This window comes from Alligator mississippiensis, chromosome 1 (assembly GCF_030867095.1).
Source record: "Alligator mississippiensis isolate rAllMis1 chromosome 1, rAllMis1, whole genome shotgun sequence".
Lineage (NCBI taxonomy): Eukaryota > Metazoa > Chordata > Crocodylia > Alligatoridae > Alligator > Alligator mississippiensis.
This window is the reverse complement of record NC_081824.1, coordinates 194,468,289-194,490,529: the sequence shown is the minus strand read 5'-3', so window position 1 is coordinate 194,490,529 and position 22,241 is coordinate 194,468,289. Positions and strand designations below refer to the sequence as shown.

General features: G+C 43.3%; 1 protein-coding gene across 5 annotated transcripts in view; it reads left to right on the top strand.

The window, feature by feature from the left end:
• HAAO (3-hydroxyanthranilate 3,4-dioxygenase) overlaps window positions 1-22,241 on the top strand; it is a 70,650-nt gene that overhangs the window by 19,726 nt on the left and 28,683 nt on the right. For all 5 annotated transcript variants that reach the window (XM_014598109.3, XM_014598111.3, XM_014598110.3 and 2 more), the window contains 3 exons: window positions 1,139-1,217; window positions 14,526-14,609; window positions 15,265-15,371. In XM_014598109.3, the coding sequence (XP_014453595.1) occupies window positions 1,139-1,217; window positions 14,526-14,609; window positions 15,265-15,371 (270 nt within the window). The remainder of the gene's footprint in view (window positions 1-1,138; window positions 1,218-14,525; window positions 14,610-15,264; window positions 15,372-22,241) is intronic.

The following is a 22,241-nucleotide window of genomic DNA, read 5'->3' as shown; positions in this document are numbered from 1 at the left end:
AAAAGCATCCACTTCCCCCTTGCCATGGCTAGGCCCTTCTTGCTGCAGCTGCTCAGAGCCCACACCTGGGCTGCCTTGCAGCTCCTCTCTGGCACCATCACTACCGCCACTAGTGCCATCTCCAGGCAGGTTTGCAGTGGCAATGGAGAGAAGTCGCAGGGTGGCCCAGGCATGAGCTCTAGGCAACCAGAGCAAGAACGGCCCAACAGTGGGGAAGGGGGAGGCAGTCGCTTTTCCCCCATGCCCAGCAGCATCTTCTACCTGGCCACCGCTCATTGAGGTGGGCCGGTCCAGAGCAGCTGTGGGACAGGCTGGGGTTGGGGCTGTGCGTGAGGGTCCCATCTGGTCTGGAGCTGGTCTGCTCTGGCTGAGGAGGGTCCAGAGCAGGTGTGGGGAAGGCCAGGGCCAAGAAAGGGGCTGTGCACTTGGGTCCCAGCTGGTTTGGAGCTGATCTGCTCCAGCCAGGGTGAGTCCAGAATGGGCATAGGGTGGGCAGGGCTGTGTGCTCAGCTGTTAATGGGCACTGGTAGTGGTGACAGTGGCAGGGAGGAGTCACAGGACCCATGGGCTGTAGGTTTGGTGAGCTGTTGCAGGGGGTGGGGGTGCTGACTGGCCTGCAACTGCTCCCCAAAACTGTGCATGTGACTAATGGGTCCAAATAATTGCCCACACCTGCTTTAGGGTAATGACAGCTAGAAATAGAACTCACATCTCCTAAATCTGAGTCCAGGGTCCTATTCTCTAGATCATTGGGGGCCAACCTTTTTCATAGGCATACCACAAATTAGGCCCTGAGTGTTACTCCAGTTTCCTTCTCCTGTCCAATCTGTGGTTCTGCTTTCTGCTCCCTGCCCTGTATTTCCTGACCAATCTGCTGCTCTGCCTTCTACTCCCTGCCCTATCTGCCATTGTGATGCCTGCCCCTCCAGCCCCAAATCAGCTTCAGGCTGCACACAGAGGGTGCCCATGCCACTTGTGGCATCTGTGCCACAGGTTGGCCACCCCTGCCCTTGACCACACACTGCTTCAATTAGTCACTGTCTGTAAAATCCAAAAGAATGAAATTTAGAATGAAATATAAATATATAGAAATATAGAAAATATACTGTTACTGATGACTTCTAAATATTTTTGGCAGGCACCGCTATCAGCTGAACGTGATGTTTGTGGGAGGACCAAACCAAAGAAAAGATTATCACATTGAAGAAGGAGAAGAGGTAACACATAGAACATCTGTATCTTCTTGCTTTTATTGGTCTCTAGGGTTGAGGAATGTAACTACTTTGAGCAATACCTCCCAATATGTACTTTTCACCTTAATTTTAAGATATATATATTAGAGATAGTCAAAGAAACTTAAACAGAAAAGTATTCTATCAGACTATGCAGTTCAGTCAAAACAGAAACATTTAAGAAATTGGGTGGATTTTACTGGTATTCTATTTCAAAAGAAAACCAGAAAAAATATTCTGACTAAAGTTTCTGCAAAAGTTTCTTATTTTGACATTCTTTGACACGTAGCACTTTGATTTTTCATTTTGAAATTGCACCTCATTTTATTTTGAAATATTTTGATTTTGTTGCAATGAAACATTTAATTCTACCTGACAAATATTTTTTTCAGAATTCTTCTTAATAAAAAATTTCAAACATTTCAGTTTGCATTCCAGCATTAAGGCATATTTTGAAATCTTTAAACCCTTTGCAAACCAGAACCCTATCCTCTCCACAGCTCTAGTATTTCTATTACTATGTTTTTTCTAGTACCAACAAATGGCTGTTTTGTGCCTTGGGTAGCCATTTACCCATGTTCAGAATTCAAGTGGAGGGGAAAAAAGAAACCCCAACAAATCAAAGCAGCTATGATTTACTCCTGCTTTGTACTTCCATTTGGCTGGGAAGTTAGGGACAGACCCTTGCCAATAGAATTTGGCCATCTAGGTGCCTTTGAAAATCTCACCCTACCCAACACCTCAAGTACCTATAAATTCATCAGGGGAAGGCAGCAGGGAATAGGAGATGCTCTATTTACTAGGGCACCCCTGAAGTAAATAGGAACAATGGCCACAAATTGACGGAGAGCAGATTTAGGTTGGTCATTAGAAAGAACTTCTTCATGGTAAGGATTGCCAGAATCTGGAATGGGCTTCCAAGGGAGGTGGTGCTCTCCCCTACCCTGAGGGTCTTCAATCGGAGACTGGACAAGTACCTAGCTGGAATCATCTGACCCCAACGCTGTTTCCTGCCCAGAGCAGGTCGTTGGAACTTGATGACCTACTGAGGTACCTTCCAACCCTAACATCTATGAATCTATGAATATACCAGGCCAAAGACAATCAGACCTATAATTTGTAGAAGACATCATGGGTATTTTATAATACATACCATAGTTACATTTCCAAAAGAGGTGGACCTTACTTGATTTATGTTGTAATTGTGTGCCATATTGGAATTGCACCTTAAGTGAATCTAGTACTTGTTATGTATTCAGAAGCAAATGCCAGAAAACACTTCCCTAGGCAAACTGAGCATAACTTTTATTTATAGGCATCAAGTTCCAGGGAAAAGAGATAATCACAGCTATATAATATCAGATTACAAAAGCTTGAAAGCACCTCTAAACTGTATTCTGCCATTATGCTGTATTTTTAATTATCAAATTATTAATGTGATAATTAATCGATTCATTAATATTTATTATCACAATAACTAGGAGTGGGTGATTCTTATCAAAATAAGTTTGGCAAAACACTCAAACCATTTCTATGGAATCATAACATTAAATCATTTTTAATGCCACACAATTAGATTTTTTTAAATGGCATAATTACATTTTGCCCCCTCACCCAATGGAAGCCTGTCCCATGTACCACAGAGAGAAAATTAAAGAGACTCTATAAAATTAGACAGATGTGTCTTCTTTATATATAATATATTTCTTTTATCTCATAGATTCATAGATGCTAGGGTCGGAAGGGACCTCAATAGATCATCAAGTCTGACCCCCTGCCTAGGCAGGAAAGAGTGCTGGGGTCAGATGACCCCAGCCAGATGCCTATTCAACCTTCCCTTAAAGACCCCCGAGGTAGAGGAGAGCACCACCTCCCTTGGAACCCCTTTCCAAATTTTGGCCACCCTTACCGTGAAGAAGTTTTTCCTGATATCTAGCCTGAATCTGCTGTCTGTAAGTTTGTGACCATTGTTCCTTGTTACCCCAAGAGGCGCCCTGGTCAACAGAGCATCTCTGATCCCTTATGAATTTGTAGGCAGCCACAAGATCACCTCTCAGCCTTCTCTTGCGGAGGCTGAAGAGGTCCAGGTCCCTCAGTCTCTCCTCATAAGGCTTGTCCTGTAAACCCCTAACCATACGAGTGGCTCTCCTCTGGACCCTCTTGAGTCTATCAACATCCTTCTTGAAGTATGGCACCAGCAATAAGGCATGATGGGATCTAATGCACAATCCCACAGTCATGCCTCCTGCCATGCACATGTTGCATGGCAAGAGGTGCAATTGTGTGGATTGCACATTAGATCCTCTCATGCCTTTACCTGCACATGTAGAGGGGGCCTAAGCCATCAAGTTGCATTCAAACTTTAAACAGAGAAATTTTGTCATCTGCTTTTTCACATGTACAATGGATTGACTGTGCACTATTAAATGTTTTTCATGTTGAATTAAGTTGTATCACATATAGAAATATGTAACTGAACAAGTTTCTCTGTGATTGTCATACTAACGTAGCAGCTTACTAAAGTAACAGAAACTTCTTCATCTCATTGACTTAATTAATCCCTTAGGTCTAAATCTTCCCATTAGGCTAAATACAAGCACTTCTTTAATAGTAGAATAGATTTCTAAATTAGACTTGATAGTATTTTCTTTTTTTCCCCACTGGGCTGTAAGACACACTTTTAACCACTAGTTGTCACTGTAAGACTGCCTTTTCCTTTCTCCTACATGGCTGACAGTATTCTCAATCTGCATATGATGGATTCAATTTTGTCTGCTGCTGAAAGAGATATGATTGGGGAATGAATTTCCTGGCTTTAATTAATTAAAAAGGACAACAAATAAGGTGGTTAAGTCAGTAACTAGTGTAGTCTTTTCATACCTGAGCAGTTCTCCCTCAAGCCTTCACAGGCATAGGGTTATATTCTTTCTTTTTGAACTAAATGTGCTCAGGTGATAAAACTGCATAACTCACAGACACCTAACATGAGGTGGTTTGACAAACAGAAAATATTTTGTTCATCACTTAATTGTAAACAATATTGCATCAGTACACAGGCAAAAATCATGAAATTTGTTGTACAGAAGCCAAAAAGTAAATGTATGGTTCCAACCTTCTTTAATTTACTTGTTAAGATAGCTGTTCCTAAACTAGATATATGGTTTATGTTTTGATTTCAGGGAATCAGATTATTGCATAGCTTGGCCTTGGCACAGTAAATGTCAAATTTATGTGGGGACCCACAGTTTAAAAATTAGTCTCCTTATAAAGCATATAAATGTAGATATTCAACTCACACCTCAAAAGGCAAATGCTCTCTTAGATCTAAGTGATAAATTGAATCCCAAACATGCATGTCATATTAAGGAGTTCATGTTTGAAAGTTAAGGCCCAGGATCTTAATGCCAATTTAGGAGCACTTTTCCATAATTAAAGAAGTGCAGGATAACATCCTGTTATGAGAGAGAGGTAGTTAGCCATAATAGTCCAAAGTCAGGAAGAAGACAGGATAGATTTGCACCTTTTTGTATCAGATGAATAAACCCTCTGCTTATAAAAGCTTATGCTAAACTTCTTGGATTTGGTTAGTCTATCCTGTTATAACCCATATTAGTCATGAAGCTAACTGATTCTGAAGGGAATCCTAGACTTCTTGGTGTTTGTTTTAGAGGGGCACTTAGTGGGGTTTCCTGTGCTCATCTAAACCACAGCTTCTTGGACTGCATGTCATATCCCTAAGAGGTTCATCAGAATAGATCAGGGTTTGTGAACCAGCTCCCATTCTTGCATGTGGTACTTTGTATAAAACATTTCTAGGCTCTCAGGTATCTGAGGAAGCCAGACTGGAAGTACACAGCTGCTTACAGAACAGCTGGAAGTATAAGTTTAGAAAGTCCCTGTCATAATTTACTTCCCTACAAGGGAGTCTTTTAAGTGTCCAGTTTCAAACTGGTTGTCATGGGGGACTTCAACTACCTGGACATCTTGTGGGAAGAGCGCTCGGCCAAATCCGAATGGTCACAAAGCTTCCTCACGTGCGTGGATGAGCTCTAACTCAAGAAGTCTACAGGCCAACAAGAGGCAAAGCGCTGCTTGACCTGGTACTGGCAACCAGAGATAACCTAATCAGCGACCTAATGATCAAAGGGAAGCTGGGTGACAGCGACCACGAGCTGATCACCTTCACCATCCGCCGAAAAGCTGTCAAGTCAGTCAGCAGTAAAGAGGTCCTCGACTTCAGGAGGGCTGACTTTGACAAACTCAAGAGACTCATCAGTGAGGCCCTAAGGGACCATGACCCCAAAGGGAGGGGAATCCAGGAAGAGTGGCTGTTCCTCAAGGGAGCAATCCTAGATGCACAAGCTAAGGCTATTCCGTCTCGGAGGAAAGGCAGCAAGAGGGCACAGCAGCCCCCTTGGCTCTCTAGGGAACTGGCGGTCCTCCTGCGTCTAAAAAGACAGACCTACAAAGGATGGAGGATGGGATCCACCTCCAAGGAGGAATACTCTGCACTGGTCCAGACCTGCAGGGAGCAAACCAGGAAAGCCAACGCTGCCATGGAACTCCAACTGGCCACAAGTATCAAGGAGAATAAAAAGTCCTTTTTTATATATGTGGAGAGCCAGAGAAAAAGCAGGGCAACATTGGACCCCTGCTAAACCAAAAGGGAGAACTGACAACCAACGCCCAAGAAAAAGCCAGCTTGCTAAATGGGTACTTTGCGTCAGTCTTTCACAAGTCCCATGGGACGCCCCTGCCTATTACAGGACAGGAACGCCTAAATGAGGGTTGTTTCTTGCCCATCATCAATGCTGACCTTGTGAAGCAACAGCTTGAGAGGCTGGACACCTTCAAGTCAGCCAGCCCTGACAGTTTACACACCAGGGTACTCAAGGAGCTGGCTAGCATCATAGCTCAGCCCCTGGCACAGATCTTCGAGAGCTCCTGGCACTCTGGTGAAGTGCCTGATGATTGGAAGAAGGCCAATGTGGTGCCTATTTTCAAGAAAGGGAGGAAACTACAGGCCCATCAGCCTGACCTCTATCCTGGGGAAGGTCTTAGAAAAACTCATCAAGGAGGCCATTCTTAACAGACTGGCGGATGGCAACGCCTTGAGGGACAGCCAGCACAGGTTTGTTGCAGGTAGGTCATGCTTGACCAATCTCATTTCCTTTTATGACCAGGTGACCTATCACCTAGACAAGGGGGAAGAGATTGATGACATATATCTCGACCTTAAAAAAGCCTTCAATCTGGTATCCCATGATCACCTTTTGGCAAAACTGGCCAACTGTGGGCTCAGGTCCACCATGATCCACTGGCTGGGGAATTGGCTCCATGGTCAGACCCAGAGGGTGGTGGTTGACGGAAGTCACTCCTTGTGGTGCCCTGTGACGAGTGGAGTCCCTCAAGGCTCTGTCCTTGGACCTATTTTGTTCAGCCTCTTCATTAATGATGTGGAGATTGGAGTCAGAAGCAGACTGGCCAAGTTTGCTGATGATACCAAACTTTGGGGTAAAGGATCCACACCTGAGGACAGCGGGATAATCCAGGCTGACCTTGAAAGGCTCAGTAAATGGGTGGATGAGAACCTGATGCTGTTTTACACCGAAAAATGCAAGGTTCTCCACCTCGGGAGGAAAAACCTGCAGCATGTCTATAGGCTCGGCAGTGCTATGCTGACTAGCACTACGGACAAGAGGGACTTGGGAGTCAGGATTGACCACAAGATGAACGTGAGCCTGCAATGTGATGCTGCAGCCAGTAAAGCGAGCAAAATGCTGGCTTGCATCCATAGATGTTTCTCAAGCAAATCCTAGGACGTCATTCTCCCATTGTACAGCTGAGGCCGCAGCTGGAGTACTGCATCCAGTTTTGGGCTCCACAATTCAAAAAGGATGTGGAGAAGCTTGATAGCGTCCAGAGGAGAGCCATGCGCATGATCAGAGGGCAGGAAAACAGACCTTATGATGAGAGGCTGAGAGCCATGGGACATTTCAGCCTGGAAAAGCGCAGGCTCAGGGGCGATCTGATGGCCACCTATAAGTTTATAAGGGGTATTTACCATGACCTGGGAGAACATATGTTCACCAGAGCACCCCAAGGAATTACAAGGTCGAATGGTTATAAACTCCTGCAAGATGGTTTCAGGCTGGACATAAGAAAGAACTTCTTTACTGTCTGTGCCCCCAAGGTCTGGAATGGCCTGCCGCCGGAGGTGGTTCAAGCACCTACTTTGAACGCCTTCAAGAGAAACCTGGATGTTTTTCTTGCTGGGATCCTATGACCCCAGCTGACTTCCTGCCCCTGGGGCAGGGGACTGGACTCGATGATCTTTCAAGGTCCCTTCCAGTCCTAATGTCTATGAAATCTATGAAACAGCTCTAGGGCTGGTAGGCACCATCCTCCCTTTTTGTAGCTAACAAATAATTTACTAACACATAATTTTATTATTTCTTCTTTCAGTTTCAGGTCATCACTTCTTGTTCTACCATCCTTGGCCACACTCAGTAATACCCTTTTTCTTGTTCTCTCTTTCCCATCAGACAACTTTTATAGATATTGGTGTTTCAAAATTCAGCTTACCAAAAGAGTTACAGATGTCAGCCTGAACCATCCTTCAGACCTTAGAGGAGTTTGCCTCTAAACTCTATCGCTCTACCAAATACTTATCTTTTAATATGTACATATTAAGTTCCCTTTGCATTCTTGTCATAGAAGCAGAGATAACCCTGAAAACCCTACTCATCTGTGTAGTTGCTTTAACCTCAAAATCAAATCATTTTCAAGTTTAAGCATGGAAACATTTTGAAAATCCATATATTCTCTGATGCAACCAAGCTGCACTTGGCATGAGACCACAGCAAGGAGCAAAGGTGATTTTATTTGGCTGTTGTCCACATTTTACAGGTGACTAAAGTACACAAGCAAAGAAAAACATTTTCTCTCTCTTCCTTATGCAATTGCATTTTCTCTCTCTTCCAGATTTCTGATGGCTGAAAATCCTGACTGGAAAAAGAAAAAATGATGTTTTGCTTTGTTCACATATTTCAGTCATCTGTAAAGCCTGGACAACACCCAAATGCTACTCCCATGTCATAATTTGATTTGCTTTGCAAATTAATTTAGTGTTTGACAATCTGACAAGACACTACATGCTATATATGCCAACCCTGGGCCAAATCCTGTAGTCTCCAATATAGCAGGGGCTTTTAGACTCTAAGGATGTGTCCAGATGAATGCAGCCTTACAGTATGTGGCACTGCAGACATGTCTGTGGTGCCACATGCCACATGTTCCATTGTTCTTTGCACTGCAAGGGAGCAGCGCAGGAGGGGGGTTGACTTCCAGATATCCAGGGATCAAAAAAAACATGGAAAAAAAAGCAGAGTGGTGTACGTGGGGGCAGTGTGCACCACTCAAAACTAGAGCCTGGCCAGCTGGAGCCACACTGTAGCTGCCAGCCAGGTTCCACACAGCAGGATCATGGCTGCTGCAGCCCCAGGAGGCTGCCAGGACCCCAGATAGGGTTGCTGGGGCCAGCACTGGCCTGGCCCCAGCCTCCCCTACCCCACCCAGGGTAACTTGCCACCTGCCAGAGGGCACATGACAGAGGCATTCCCTGGGGACAACTAGCAGTGGCATCAGGTGCACCACTGCTTGTTGTCCCCAGGGAACCAAACGTCCATGCATGTGTGAACACAGCCTAATCGGTTAATTTTCCTCAATCAATTCAGCAACACTGAATCCTGAATCTTCCTTGCCTCTTTCATTCCTGAACCCTGCATGGCTGTGTATATACTGGGTCTTAGCCTTTACACCCGTTCCAAGGTGACAGGAGGATACCAGCCCTTCTTATACACTTGCCTCCCATACCCCTCTGCCTAACCCTGTTCCCCCTTCCATGGAAAATACCACCTATTTCATGCAAAAAGATAGTCAAACCATTTACTCCAAGAGGAGGCGTGCTGTTTGGAATAGCTCATTGCAAACTCAACAGTGACTCAGCATCATCAGTACTGCTACACTTTGTAATTTTCTATTTTGGTAACTGATGTTATTGCCAGTCTTTGAACTGTGGTGGATGAGGAGGTGCTTCATGTGTACTTCTGGGAAGGGAACTGGGTCAATGCTAAACTGTCACCATTTTAAGGGGTTTACTGCAGATGTTCAGCACTGCAGTATTAAACTGTGTCAGACTGTCCAACTCACAGCCTGTGAGCCACATATGGCCCATCAGGGGTTAATTTACAGTGCCCCAGATTCCCACTCCGCTGCTCCTCTGGCTGTAGCAGTAGTCAGGGCCTCAGTCTCCCTTTCCCTGCTTTGGCTTCCACTTCCTGCTCCTGCCCCAGGGAGGCAGTGCAACACAGCCTAAAGGGCTGGCTTTGCCTGGAGCCAAGGTGCCTGCATAGCATGGTGCAGCCGGGAAGCCTGAAGTTGGGAAGCTGAGGTTTGGGGGCTGAGGCACCTGCATGGCATGGTACAGCAGAGGTGGGGGGTCCTGCATGGTGTGGTGTGGTGTGGTGTGGTGTGGTGTGGTGTAGTGGGTCACGGGGCATGGCCTCCACTTATGTAGCCTATGGGCCACGCAGCCCTCGGCTGTTTAAAAGTTGGATAGCCCTAGGCCAGTGGTTTTCAACCTTTTTTCATTTGCAGACTCCCTTGGAAATCTTGAATGGAGCTCCAGAGCCCTTTGAATTGTACGTGTGGTTATTCATATACTTCTGATTGATCATAGTTATTGTTCACAGACCCCTTAGACACAGTCTGCAGACCACAGGTTGAAAACCACTGCCCTAGGCTATGTGATTAAAGGAGGGGAGTGACTTCTGATTAGATAACAACTCTTAGAAGTGGGTAGCAGGTAAGAATTCATAAAAAATCAGGAGAGGTTTTACAATCTCAGGAAGAGAGTGGTGACATGTAGATAAGAGCTAAAACAAAAGAAAAATAAAAAACAGTTGGGAGGAGGAGGGAGAGAAAGAGAGAGGGATAAAAGAAAAAGGAAATGTATCAAATTTAGAAAAACAATAACAACTAAATTTAATAGTGGTACAAATATTAGAACACCTTTACACAGCCCTTCCCTCCCTTCCTTTCACTTCTAACCACTCCCCTCTACCCCACCAAACCTGCAAACTCAGCCTTGTGTGCCTTCTTTTCTACTCTTGTCTGTATACTGCCTGTCTAGACTGGAGAGTCTCCGAGCAAGGCTCTCATTGATACATAATTTGTAAAATACATAAAATAAAAACTATAGAAATGAGAACTATAGATAAAAGAAATCTGTCTGACAGTCATGATACTGAGAATGGACACCAGGTTATCTCCTGAAACAAGAAACAGAAACCCTTCCAGTCCCCAGGGTAGGTATTAAACAGACTCTTTCTCTGTGAGCTCTCTGTAGCCATTCCCTTTCTCCAGGACACACAAAGTGAAACCAGGCTACTTATCCTGTTACAGGACTTTTTTGTGGCAGTGTAAGTATGGGTTGATTTTACCCAATAACTGGGAAAATTGTATCAGGACAGTAATGGCTCAGCAAAGAACAATAAAGTTCTCTATTTACTCTTAAATATTGCTAATGCTATTAAAATGGAATGGGTATTGACAGTAACTCACTGAGCTATTAAACAGATGACAGTTGCCTCAACAGAAGTTCAGAATATATAATTAGCACAGTAGTAAATTGAATAATTATTGGCACTTATGCCTCACAATATCATCAAAGGATTAATAGGTGAATGAAAAGTTCAAATGCAATAATATACCATATTGTTTTCCTGAAAACAGTTCTAAGATTAAAACCATATTTACAGTCATATTGGATTACATGTAAACTTTATTAATTTATCAGTAAATTTATCAATAATTTCACTGTGGCTCGAAGTAGAACTTCTGGTTTTGCTTTTGCTGCGTCGACCGGCATGCCAGTTAATGAAGTGCCAGATAACAAGGCTTTTACTGTACTTTGAAAAGCATCATTTTAATACAGGCAAATAAATACTTCTCCTAAGTATAGATAGCCACTCCCCCCCACAACTCCCACTGCATCCTCCCTTTATCTTCATTTGTTAAATGGGTCTGCTAACATCACTGGGTGCATTTACACGTGCAATTAGCATGTAGCAATAAACTCCAGTGCCATTCACACTGGAGTTTATTGCTCCTGGGTGCAGCGTTTACAGGTGTTTTCGGAACCACAGCATGTTGAGTCAGGGCGGAGCAGCCCCAGCTGGCAGGGGTCTGCAGGTTCAGCTTGCCAACACAGGGCTGCTCTGCCCTGGCTAGTGTGCTGCAGAGGGGCTGGCTGTGGCATAAGGGTGCTGCAACACAGGGCTAGCCAGCAGGCAGTCCCCACACTATAGCACCCTCATGACCCAGCCAACCAGGTCACCGCCTACATGTGTATTTCAGTGCATGTAACTACTCCTCTGTAGGATAGTATTTGTCCTGAACAGTAATTCCTACAGCAGAGTTAATTAATTTACTGTGCCCTAATATGGGTGCCATGGACAGGACAAAGTGGCGTTCCCTTCTCAATCATGGAGTCCAATATCATGACAAGAAATGATTTCTCAAGTTATAACAGAAACATGACTAAAGGAAACAGCCTGTCAGTACAGTAACTCCTAATGCCATGTACACCTGTGACTGTTGTGGCAGGACTTGCAAGTCTAACATAGGTCTCGACAGCCACAAGAGAGAATACACCACCTGTTAATCGAATAGATGTAATATCCACTGTCACTCACTGATGAATGGATGCCATACAATACTGGCAACATGTGTAGACAGTGACACTTTACTGTGGAGCTAATTAGTCAGCTCCATAGTAAAGCGCATGTGTAGATGCGCCCAGTAATTTCTAAGTTAAGGTTGCTCAGGAGTCCTTTACAGCCTGCACCACTGAACTCAATGTGAGCAGCCTCACAGTCTTTCGCAGCCTTTTATTACAAAAAAGATGTTTAGTTACAATGACATATTGTCACAAGGTGCTGAAATTCTCCCTTGTGCTGAGGGACAGCCCAAGACTCATATGTCACTTAAATCCCACTTTCATCTTCAAAATAGGGCTAAAGTGATGCATAGTCACTGGGCTTGCTCACTGCCCAGGGGTGGGGAAATAAATTATTACAAAAGAGCGAGCAGATTGTTAATATGGGAATCTGAAAAGAATTCTACAACCGGGGCACTGAGAGTGCTTTATTTTTAATTGAAGCATTAGAAACAGTGGATGAAATTCTTCCTGAGTAATTCCCTGGAAAGGGCCATTGGTAGACCTAATCCTTCTCTTTGCCTTATTTATATTTTTATGTTAATGACCATCATAGTTTCTAATAAAATGTGGTCACCAGAGTGCAATTTCAATTGCCGGCATTGCCAGTCAGGACATGAACGGTGTGGCCTTTGTAGTCATCAGTATCTGAGTAAAAAATTTTTACATAAAATTACTCTTTTTGAAGGGACATACATAGCCCACTTCTCCACTTGAATCACCTTATGGTGTACAATGAGCAGTCAGCTTTGTCAGAGGTCCTCTATAATGAACATGCTGCTCTGGCATTTTAACCAATCAATCAGTGACACCAAAGCAAAGAAAGTTGATAAGAAAGGAGGATGGGAAAATGAAGTATAAGGAGGTTAAAAAATGGATTGAGATAGTAGTGAGTTTGACAAGGGTTATAATTTATCCATCTTGATGCCCCTGATGTGAAGTTATCAACAGGGGCTTTTTTTCAGTAACACCATTCTAATGCAGAATCTTTTTACTGCTCCATTTTCTTTTGAAGTCTACAAAGCTGAGATTCATAAAAGTACCTTTCGAAACCTTAGAGCTGTGTACCAACTAGAAATGTGTGAACTGATTTGGAACTTACCCATATCAAATCAAATGAGAATTTTTTCCAGATTCAGAAAAGGTTTGGCTTGGTATTTCTTCCATGTTCTTTCATGGCTTCATTTTTTTTCGCTAGGATTGATAGCAAAAAGAAAAGAAAATTAAAAATCTACCTAGGTTCCAACCAATCCTCATATTAATTTAGTTAGAATTACTTATACCATCAAGTACATCCATTACATCCATCCGTGGACAAAATTAACCACCTGTTTTGATGACAATAAATGGAAATCATATGAAAGCTGCTATTGGATGCAGTGGGAGAAATATAGTTATCCTGCTTTATACAGAATTATGCAAAAGAAAACTCTGTTCACTGTGAGTGCCCTGAAGAGATCAGGTTGCTACTACTCTGGTGTCACAAAGAGAAAACTGGGTCCAATGGCTCTACTCTTACACGAGTCTAAGGGCCCAGCCCCTTGAAGACCCACACACAGTGGGAAGAGTTGTGACAGTTGTAGAGCCACAGTAGTGATGACTAAAATTGAGCAGACCCATGTCCAGATAAAGGCTTACTGCCATTTCAGAAAGATTAGTCAAACATCTCTGAAAAGGTAGGCATGGATACCTGAAGGTCAGCTGAAAGTCTAGAATGGCTGAAGGAAATTTTAAATATGAAAAGGATTTTTAACTGAAAAAAATGGTAAATCAGAGAAATGAAACACAAACAATAGAACTAGTGAAAATATTGAATATCATTGGGTCTGTCTACATGCTCATTAATGCGCTGTAATTACAGTGTATTTAGTACATGTAATCACAGCTACTAACTTAATGCTTCATAATCGGTGCTACTGCACATTAGCACCGCATGCTTTTTAAGTGACGCTAATGCACAATAGACTAATTCTACAGTGCGTTCGCTTGGTTTTTCTGTGCCGCACTAATGCATAATATAATTAGTCTATTGCACCATTAGCATCTCATGTAGATGCTCCCACTGACTCCTAAAGTGACATACACTAAAAACCAAACAAATTAGGTTTCTTCTCTCCTTTGATTCAGGTTCTGTTGGATGGCATACAGAATGTCTGTTGAGAGTAGAAAAAAGGACAAAATATGGTTCCAATGCGGCAGAAGTTTATCCCAAACATGGACTTCGACATGGAGTCCTATCAATTTCAAATGGTAACCCATTACACAATTGGGAACTATTGGCTAGATTTTCAAAGACATTTAGGTGCCTAGTGATTTAGTATTTTCAGAATTGCTCAAGCAGGTTAGGTGTATACCCCCTGTTGTTTTCAATGAAAATATAGCCTTATGCCCAGGCCATATAATCACAGAGTAAATTTACTTATATATTTTATAAACAGAATTTGCCAGGGATATGCAGACTATGTCATGTGTATTGAAATACATGTCCTAAAGTCACTTTTCCTGTGCTACAGTTGTTTTATCAAGTGGAAGGAGACATGTGCCTGAAGATAATAGAAAATGGAAACCATAAAGATATCTTTATCAGAGAAGGGGAGGTAAATATATGTTTGCTGTTATATGTGTGTGTTGCGCATGCGTGTGAGTGTTTAAGCTATGATTGTAACAAGTCTTTTAAGTGAACCTTCAGCTCTGCTACAAAATAAAATAAAGTGATGATTTTAATGCGGAACTCAGTATAGTAAATACTATTATAGAAGTTCTTATACTAAGCACCTCATGCTAATCACTTATGTCTGGAGAGAACTCCATTCCTCATGATCCAGATGCTTGCTCTTTGGAGAAATGCCCATGGAGGATTAGTCTAGGAATCCTCTTGTGCTAGCAACAAGCTTTCTTTTAATTTCTCTTACAATTGCTCAGAAATTAAGTAACTTTCTAAATTTCAAATAGGCTGACTCTTCACTTTGATTTTATCTAACTGTGATGTTGAAGCTGACAGGTGACTAACTCCCTACGCATGGAGGTAGTGCTGCTGAATCAAACGTTGTTATTAAAAAAGCACCAGACTGAGAAAGCTTGCAACAGTATCTGTTCTATTGCTGATATCAATGTGGGCTTACTTGCCAAGGAACATCATAATATCAATGAGGATTAGAGTAAAAGTAGAAGGGAACAAAGAAACATGAAAAAGAAAATTAGATCTAAATGACAATGTAATGGCTAATCTCCCCAATTTCTTTGTCTGGACAGATGTTTCTCCTACCTGCCAGGATACCGCATTCTCCTCAAAGATACACAAACACTGTTGGACTTGTGATTGAGAGGAAAAGGTTAAAGACAGAAACAGATGGACTCAGGTGAAACATTATTTTCTTTGTAGGGCAGTTGTCTAATCTATTGAAAGTCATGGTATGAGAACCAGCTCCCTTTTCAGCACTATTTTCCATTCTACTGTATCCTAATAAACCACCATATTAGTCCTGGCAAGTTTGTGTTTGTATCCTACGTGAATTCAGACTGAGGACATAAAACATGTGTACTATCAAGTGAATTGCCTTTATTCCAGAGTGGGAAAGGCAGATACAACATAAACCCTTGAATTGGTATAAGTCTTTTCACTCCATGGTAAAGTTGTAAGGGTAAGTTACACAAGCATACCAGACGTGTCATTTCCTCTAGTCAATTTCAGACCTTCCACCTATCCCACAACAAGTCTGCTCATTGCAACCATCTCTTGCCATTTAGTGGTCAGGGATTGTAATAGCACTTAGTATGGGCAGCTAGCTTGAGGAAAATGTGTCCACACCTTACTACGCACATCTACATGTTCATATTAAGGCAAAGCACTAAACTCTTTTGCATATCTCACAGGAGTTTACTGCTCCCAGGTGCTGCATTTACGTGTGCGCCCAGGACTGTAGCATGTTGAGGTGGATCGGAGCAGCCCTGGCTGCCAGGTGTCCTGGGGTTCAGTCTGCCAGCCAGGGGCTGCTCTGACCCAGATCAATGCCTTGAAGAGGGGCTGGCTGGAGCACAAGGGTGCTTCAGCGTAGGGTTAACCAGCGGGCAACCTCCACACTGAAGCACGCTCATTCCCCAGCCAGCTGGGTCAGTGTCTACACATGCACTGCTGCTCATGAAAATTTCCACAGCAGGATAGTACTTGTATTTTCCAGTACCAATCTACTGCAGAGTTTATGTTTCCTGCAACCTAATAGGGCTGCACTTGTAGATGCTCAAGCAGGACTCAAAATGAGTCGAAACAGCATCAAAACGAAACTGCCGGCGAAATTTCGCACAGCCCTACTATTCATGTAATTTATAGAAGTCTTTAAAAAGTACAATAACATCTTCTAGAGTTACAAGTTTTTTATTGACTATACTCAGGAAGACATTAAATTGAACTGCTGTGTTCTTTCTATTTGCATATCAAAGCAAAAATAAGCTCCCTATAGTGGATATGCAAAGCCAGAGGAATAAGTATGAGCAAATTAAAAGTTTAAAGTAAGGAATGAAAGTGCTGTGAATAGCACCATTCAGAAAGTTACCTCAGTGGATTCCAAGTTACCTCAGTTCCAATTCACTTGAAATATTGTTCGGTTATGGTACTGTGCCTTTCTTTCACAACAGATCTGTGAGCCATGATCATTCATATAAAAAATATTCCTGGAATTATTTCCAAAATAATAAAGATACTTTGTGTTGGAAACATAGCTGACTAATGGTTTATAAAAACATCATGCTTTGGAAAAGTTAATTTTAAAACAAGTTGTATTTTGTAACATTACCAAGGAAATCTTTCTGCTTCATACATGTGGTCCAAACATTACCATGGAAATCATATGAAAGCTGCTATTGCAGAGGGAAGTGACTGTTGGTTAGGCCTATGGATGAAATGGGAGAAATATAGTTATCCTGCTTTATATAGAAGGATGGAAACTGTGCCTCCTAATCCTATTTGCAAAAGAAAACTATGTTCACTGTGAGTGCCCCGAAGAGCTCAGGTTGCCACTACCCTGGTGTCACAAAGAGAGAACTGGGTCCTTGGAACAGTACCAGGGAAATCTTCTGATTTATACATGTGGTCTGTAGATATAATACTATAAAAATTAAAGAGGTGGTTTCAAAGAGCTCCACATGGAGTTGTATAGTCATTGCCTGATATCTTCTAATCTATAGAAAAATTTAAGAAAAATTAAAACATTCTGGTTTGTAACTGAGCAAATAAGTTGTATTACCAAAGTATACTCTCCAAGGCCATATACAGTAGGGCTGTACAAAGCTTCGGTCGCTAATTCGATTTGGCAGAGATGTGGCCCAATTTGGTGGCTGAATCTCCGAATCTGAATTGAATCAGAAGACCCTTTAATCTCTCTGAATTGATTTGAAGATATTCAGAAAGATTTGATGACTCAGACACAGACATAGCTTTAAATGTTTTTTTGACATACCTTGAGGTTCCAGGTGTGGCTTGTGAATGCTGAGATGGTGGGGCAGATGGAGTATCCCACAGGAGCGTGGGGAGGTCCCCAGTGCGCTTGACAGCAGACCCAGAAATGGACCAGAAGCACTTCCAGTCCACTTCCGGGTCCACCGAGGAGCATGCGGAGGGCTCTCCAGCACCTCTCCAGCTCGGCGACTGGTGCCTCCTGGGCCTGGGGGTGCATGCAGGGTCCCCCCGCAGCTGATTGCTGAGGTGGGGGGCTCGCGGGGGAGCCCTCCATGTGCTCTGCAGTTCGCCGCCAAGCACATGGGCCCCTCCGTCATGCTCCTCTGGGACGGTCCATCCGCCGCACAATCACAGCATTCATGAGCCACACCTGGTACGTCAAGGTACGTAGAAAAAAACATGTCAAGCTGTGTCTATGGCTGAATCTCTGATTCTCCAAATCAGCATCAAATCTTCAGATTCAGATTTGGCCAAATCAAATTGGGACAATGATCCGAATCAACTAATGGAATCACTATCCCCGATTTGGGCCGAATCCAAATCTGAATTGAATATGGCCCATTTCGCACACCCCTAATATACAGGTGTTCAAAAAGTCAGGGGAGGAATCAATCCAAGTTACATGGTTTTTTCTAGTTTCGATCAGGGGTGAACAGTATACACATTCACCCTTCCAGGCAGGGGCACTCAGGCAGCCTGAGCTAGTGAAGACCTACAGGTGAGTGGAACTCCTGCATTCCTCCCAATGTACCTTGCAGGCTTCCCAGGCTGCCAGAGACTACCAAACACAACTGAGCACTCACGCCAACCCTGACTGTCTGCTGGGTGTAAACAAACACGAACACCTTGCCACCTCACTGTGGATCCACCCTGGCATCCTGCCCAGAGGCTTCCAAAACAGGCCAAGAGTGAGTGCCCTCCCTTGTCATGCCTTTGTGTCCCAGACACGGTGTCCCACCACCCGTGCCCAAGCCTGCAGACCCAGGAGCTGCAGAACATCCTGCTTGTTGCCCTACACAACTCTTACTGGAGGCTGCAGGTCATCATGCACAGCCATCTGGACATGATCTGGTAGCTGGTCACCATGGGACACTTCTTCTTGCCCCTGAGCCACCAGTCAGCTATCCCATGAGGGGCCACCTACTGCATCCTGTGTCTGGAAAGTGTTCCGGATTAAGCCATTGACTTCCATATGGCTAAAGAGGATGAGGCCACCCAGAACACCATGGATGCCCAGGAGCTCTGGCACCACCTCCAGACTGTTGACTGCCAGTTCTGGTGCCCACATCATCAGTACCTACTTATATATATAGTACAAACTACACATGACCTTAGTCCAAATCCAAAAGGCTCATGATTTACCATATAGTTCATTGGGCTGGGCCTCAACACAATCAACAGCATTTCAAGCCATGGTGACTGAAACGGAATTGCTGGAGCTGGGGACTGCTCATTACAGCTGTGCAAAATTTCACCGGCAGTTTTGTTTCGATGCTGTTTCAACACATTTCAAGCTCAAAACAGCGAAATCAAAATGAAACAGAGAGTTTTGAAATGAAAGGAGGCAAGTCGAAACGTTTCAAAATTTTTGAGCTGGGCTTGCCTGCAGGGAAACAGAAACTACAGTAAGGAGAGGGAGGGGGAAGATGGGGGCAGGAAGGACTGCTCTCATTATTCACTGTGTGGCTGGCCAGTGACTGTCATCCTTTCATGAGGTCCCTTCCAATCCCAGTGCTCTGGGGGAGGGATGGAAAAACTGCATTAAAGGCAGCATTGTTTGAACTGCCCTGCTTTCTGCCTTGGTGTCAATTGAGTGAGAGCACACCTTAACACACACACACAGTGTCACCCACCCATGTCACGAGTTTTGCCTGTCAGCAGCTAGAGGTGCAGAGCCCCAGAACTCAGACTCCTCCTGCACCTATCTCCTTGACAGCTGGCAGGCTTTGTGACTGCAGCAGGGGCTAGCAGGCCTGCAGCTTTCACCCTGCTGCTCCTTAACACACACAGTGTCACCCATGTCACAAGTTTTGCTTGTCTGCAGCTTGAGGTGCAGTTTCCGCCAAACCCCTGCACCTATCTCCTTGAAACTTGGCAGGCTTTGTGGCCTCATCAGGGGCTACCATCCCTGCAGTTTTGACCCCACTGTGGCTTAACACATACATGTGACATGAGTTTTTTGCTTTCAAGAATTTGGGGTACAGTTTCCCTGAAACCCCTGCACCTATCTCCATGATACATGGCAGGCTTCATGCCCTCAGAAGGGGCTAGCATTCCTACACGTTTCATCCAAATCAGGCCAGAAATGACAAAGTTATAAGCTGTTTTGAGCTTCCCCATTATAGCCTATGGGTGGAACGTTGAAACAGCATCAAAACAGTGAAACTTTCAACGAAATGAAACGGAACAGCAGTTTCAAACTGAAACAAAATTCAAAATGAAACGCTGTTCTGTTGAAATGCAAGTTGAAACTGAACAGTGCTGTTTCACACAGCCCTACTGCTCATTAAGAGCTTGTTGATGAAGGAACTTAGTCTTCTGAATGTTAAGAGTCAGTCCCATTTTCTTGTATGCCTCAGTAAAGATGTTGACAATTACCTGAACATCTGCTTCTGAGTGAGCACACATTGCAACATCATCAGTGTACCAGAGCTTGACGATTGAGGTTGGGATGGTCTTGGTTTTGGCTTGGAGTTGGCTGAGATTAAACAATTTACCATCCATTCAGTATTTTAGCTACACTCCAACTGGAAGCTTATTGGTGGTCAGATGTAACATCATGGTAAAGAATATCAAGAAGAATGTTGGAATGATGACACAGCCTTGCTTAACTTCAGCCTTAACCTCCTGAATCTGATAGTCTGAATCTTAATTTAAAAACAAATAATTTGCTTTCCCTCTTGAGATGCAAATGCTGTAGACAGAGGAGGGTAGGTCAGAGCCCACCCAGTCAGCACGTGGGTCAACCCAGATTTGAGACCATTTTAAATTGTTTGCAATATAAATGATTTGTTGTGATGTCAGACCTTTGGTCATTGCCCATTCTTCATAAATTGGGCCTCATCTGAATTCCCATTGCCAGCTACATCACTGTTTGAACATCCATGAGGTCTTATTTTTACATCAGTATGTAAATTAGATTTTAGATATGCCATAAAATACTTATGCTAGTATAAATATAGACTATGCTCATTATCTTGCATCTAGTTTCAAACTCACTTCACCATTAGCTGCCTAGGAAAGGATTTCCTGTCAGGTTAACTACCTCTAACAGCCAAACTCATTGTTCACCCTCCTCACAGTGGCTGTTCAGACACAGTAGCTGTTCAGATATATGACCTGTGTAATTTTCCCCTGATAACTTGCCAAACAGTGCACAGGCAGTAACTGTTTACTGACTGAGCTGCATGCATCTCAAGGCAGAGGATACTTATAATTGCCCCAGTAATTGCATGGCTCTATCACTGTACATCAAGGGCATTCTCACCATGACTAAATCCACATTGCTTGATAAACCACATCACCATATTTATGGAGTTGCAAATCAAAGATGCAAGAGATAGCCATTACATTCAGTCTCATAAAGTGTCTGGATAATGGTAATTTTTAAAAAACTTACCTGTATTTTTCATGAAAACAATTCTATAAAAATGTACCAAGAAACTGGGAACCCATTTAGTACCAAATTTAGCCATCTGTTTAGCTGTTACACCTGAGGCAATATTCACCTGAATGCATGTGTCAGAATGCCTTAACAGCCAGCCCTGACTCAATTGATTGTCTGTCTGAGTTATATCAGGATCTATATGCTGATGGGCTGATCAGGATCTATATCCTGATGGGCTTCAATAGGAGCATACTGCCTCTCTCAGTGAATCTGGGACAGTGGACTACAGACTGTTTAATAGGCTTCCCTCAGTGTTAGCTGCCTTGCTTCAGGACACTCTGAATCTGACTCTTGGCTTCCTGATACGCTTCCTTATCTAGCTTGTCCCCTGGCTGTGTGACAAATATTAACTCTCACCATTGGATCAGTATTCCTATGTCCTAGTACCCTAACAGGTGGACGAAAACAGTGCTGGCACTCCTAAGAACCTGTGCATTGTGCATCTCTATCATCCAGAAGAATGCTAGGTCCCAGAGCATTGTTATTTTGATGATAGTCTTGTTTGAGAAAGCAAAATATTTCAATACACAGCTCAGAGTTGGAGACTTCCTTGATTTTAATGGGCAGCTTTAGTATTCAGGGAGAACTAGATGTCCATTGACTTGAGGCAAGGGATGATACAGCAGTAGCTCAAGCAGCACTCATACCATGACATCTACAATTTAAATGAGGTGATTTTTTTTCCCCAGATGTTGCCTGACAAGTTAATGCCAACACTGGACAAACTAAAAGGGGTCAAAAGCAGTAGGAACAGTTATCTGTTGGGCAATGTGCAAACACTGACAACACAGATAAACTGAGGCCAATCATCATTGGTAAAGGGAAGAATTTGTAAAGCAATTCAACCAGCAACTGTACTGCAATTATTACATGACAGTGGAAGCATTGAGAATGAATGAAATGCAACCCAAATTCCTATGAGCATCCAAACTGAGAATGAAACATAAGAAATGCCACCTTTTGTTCCTGATGGACAATCTACCTCATCATTTCATCCCCAAGGACCTGACAAATGTTCTGATATACCCCTGCCACCAACCACCTGCAAGCAAAGAAATACATATCATCAATGCCTACAAAGTTCACTACTAAAGTCATCTCAGGTAATTT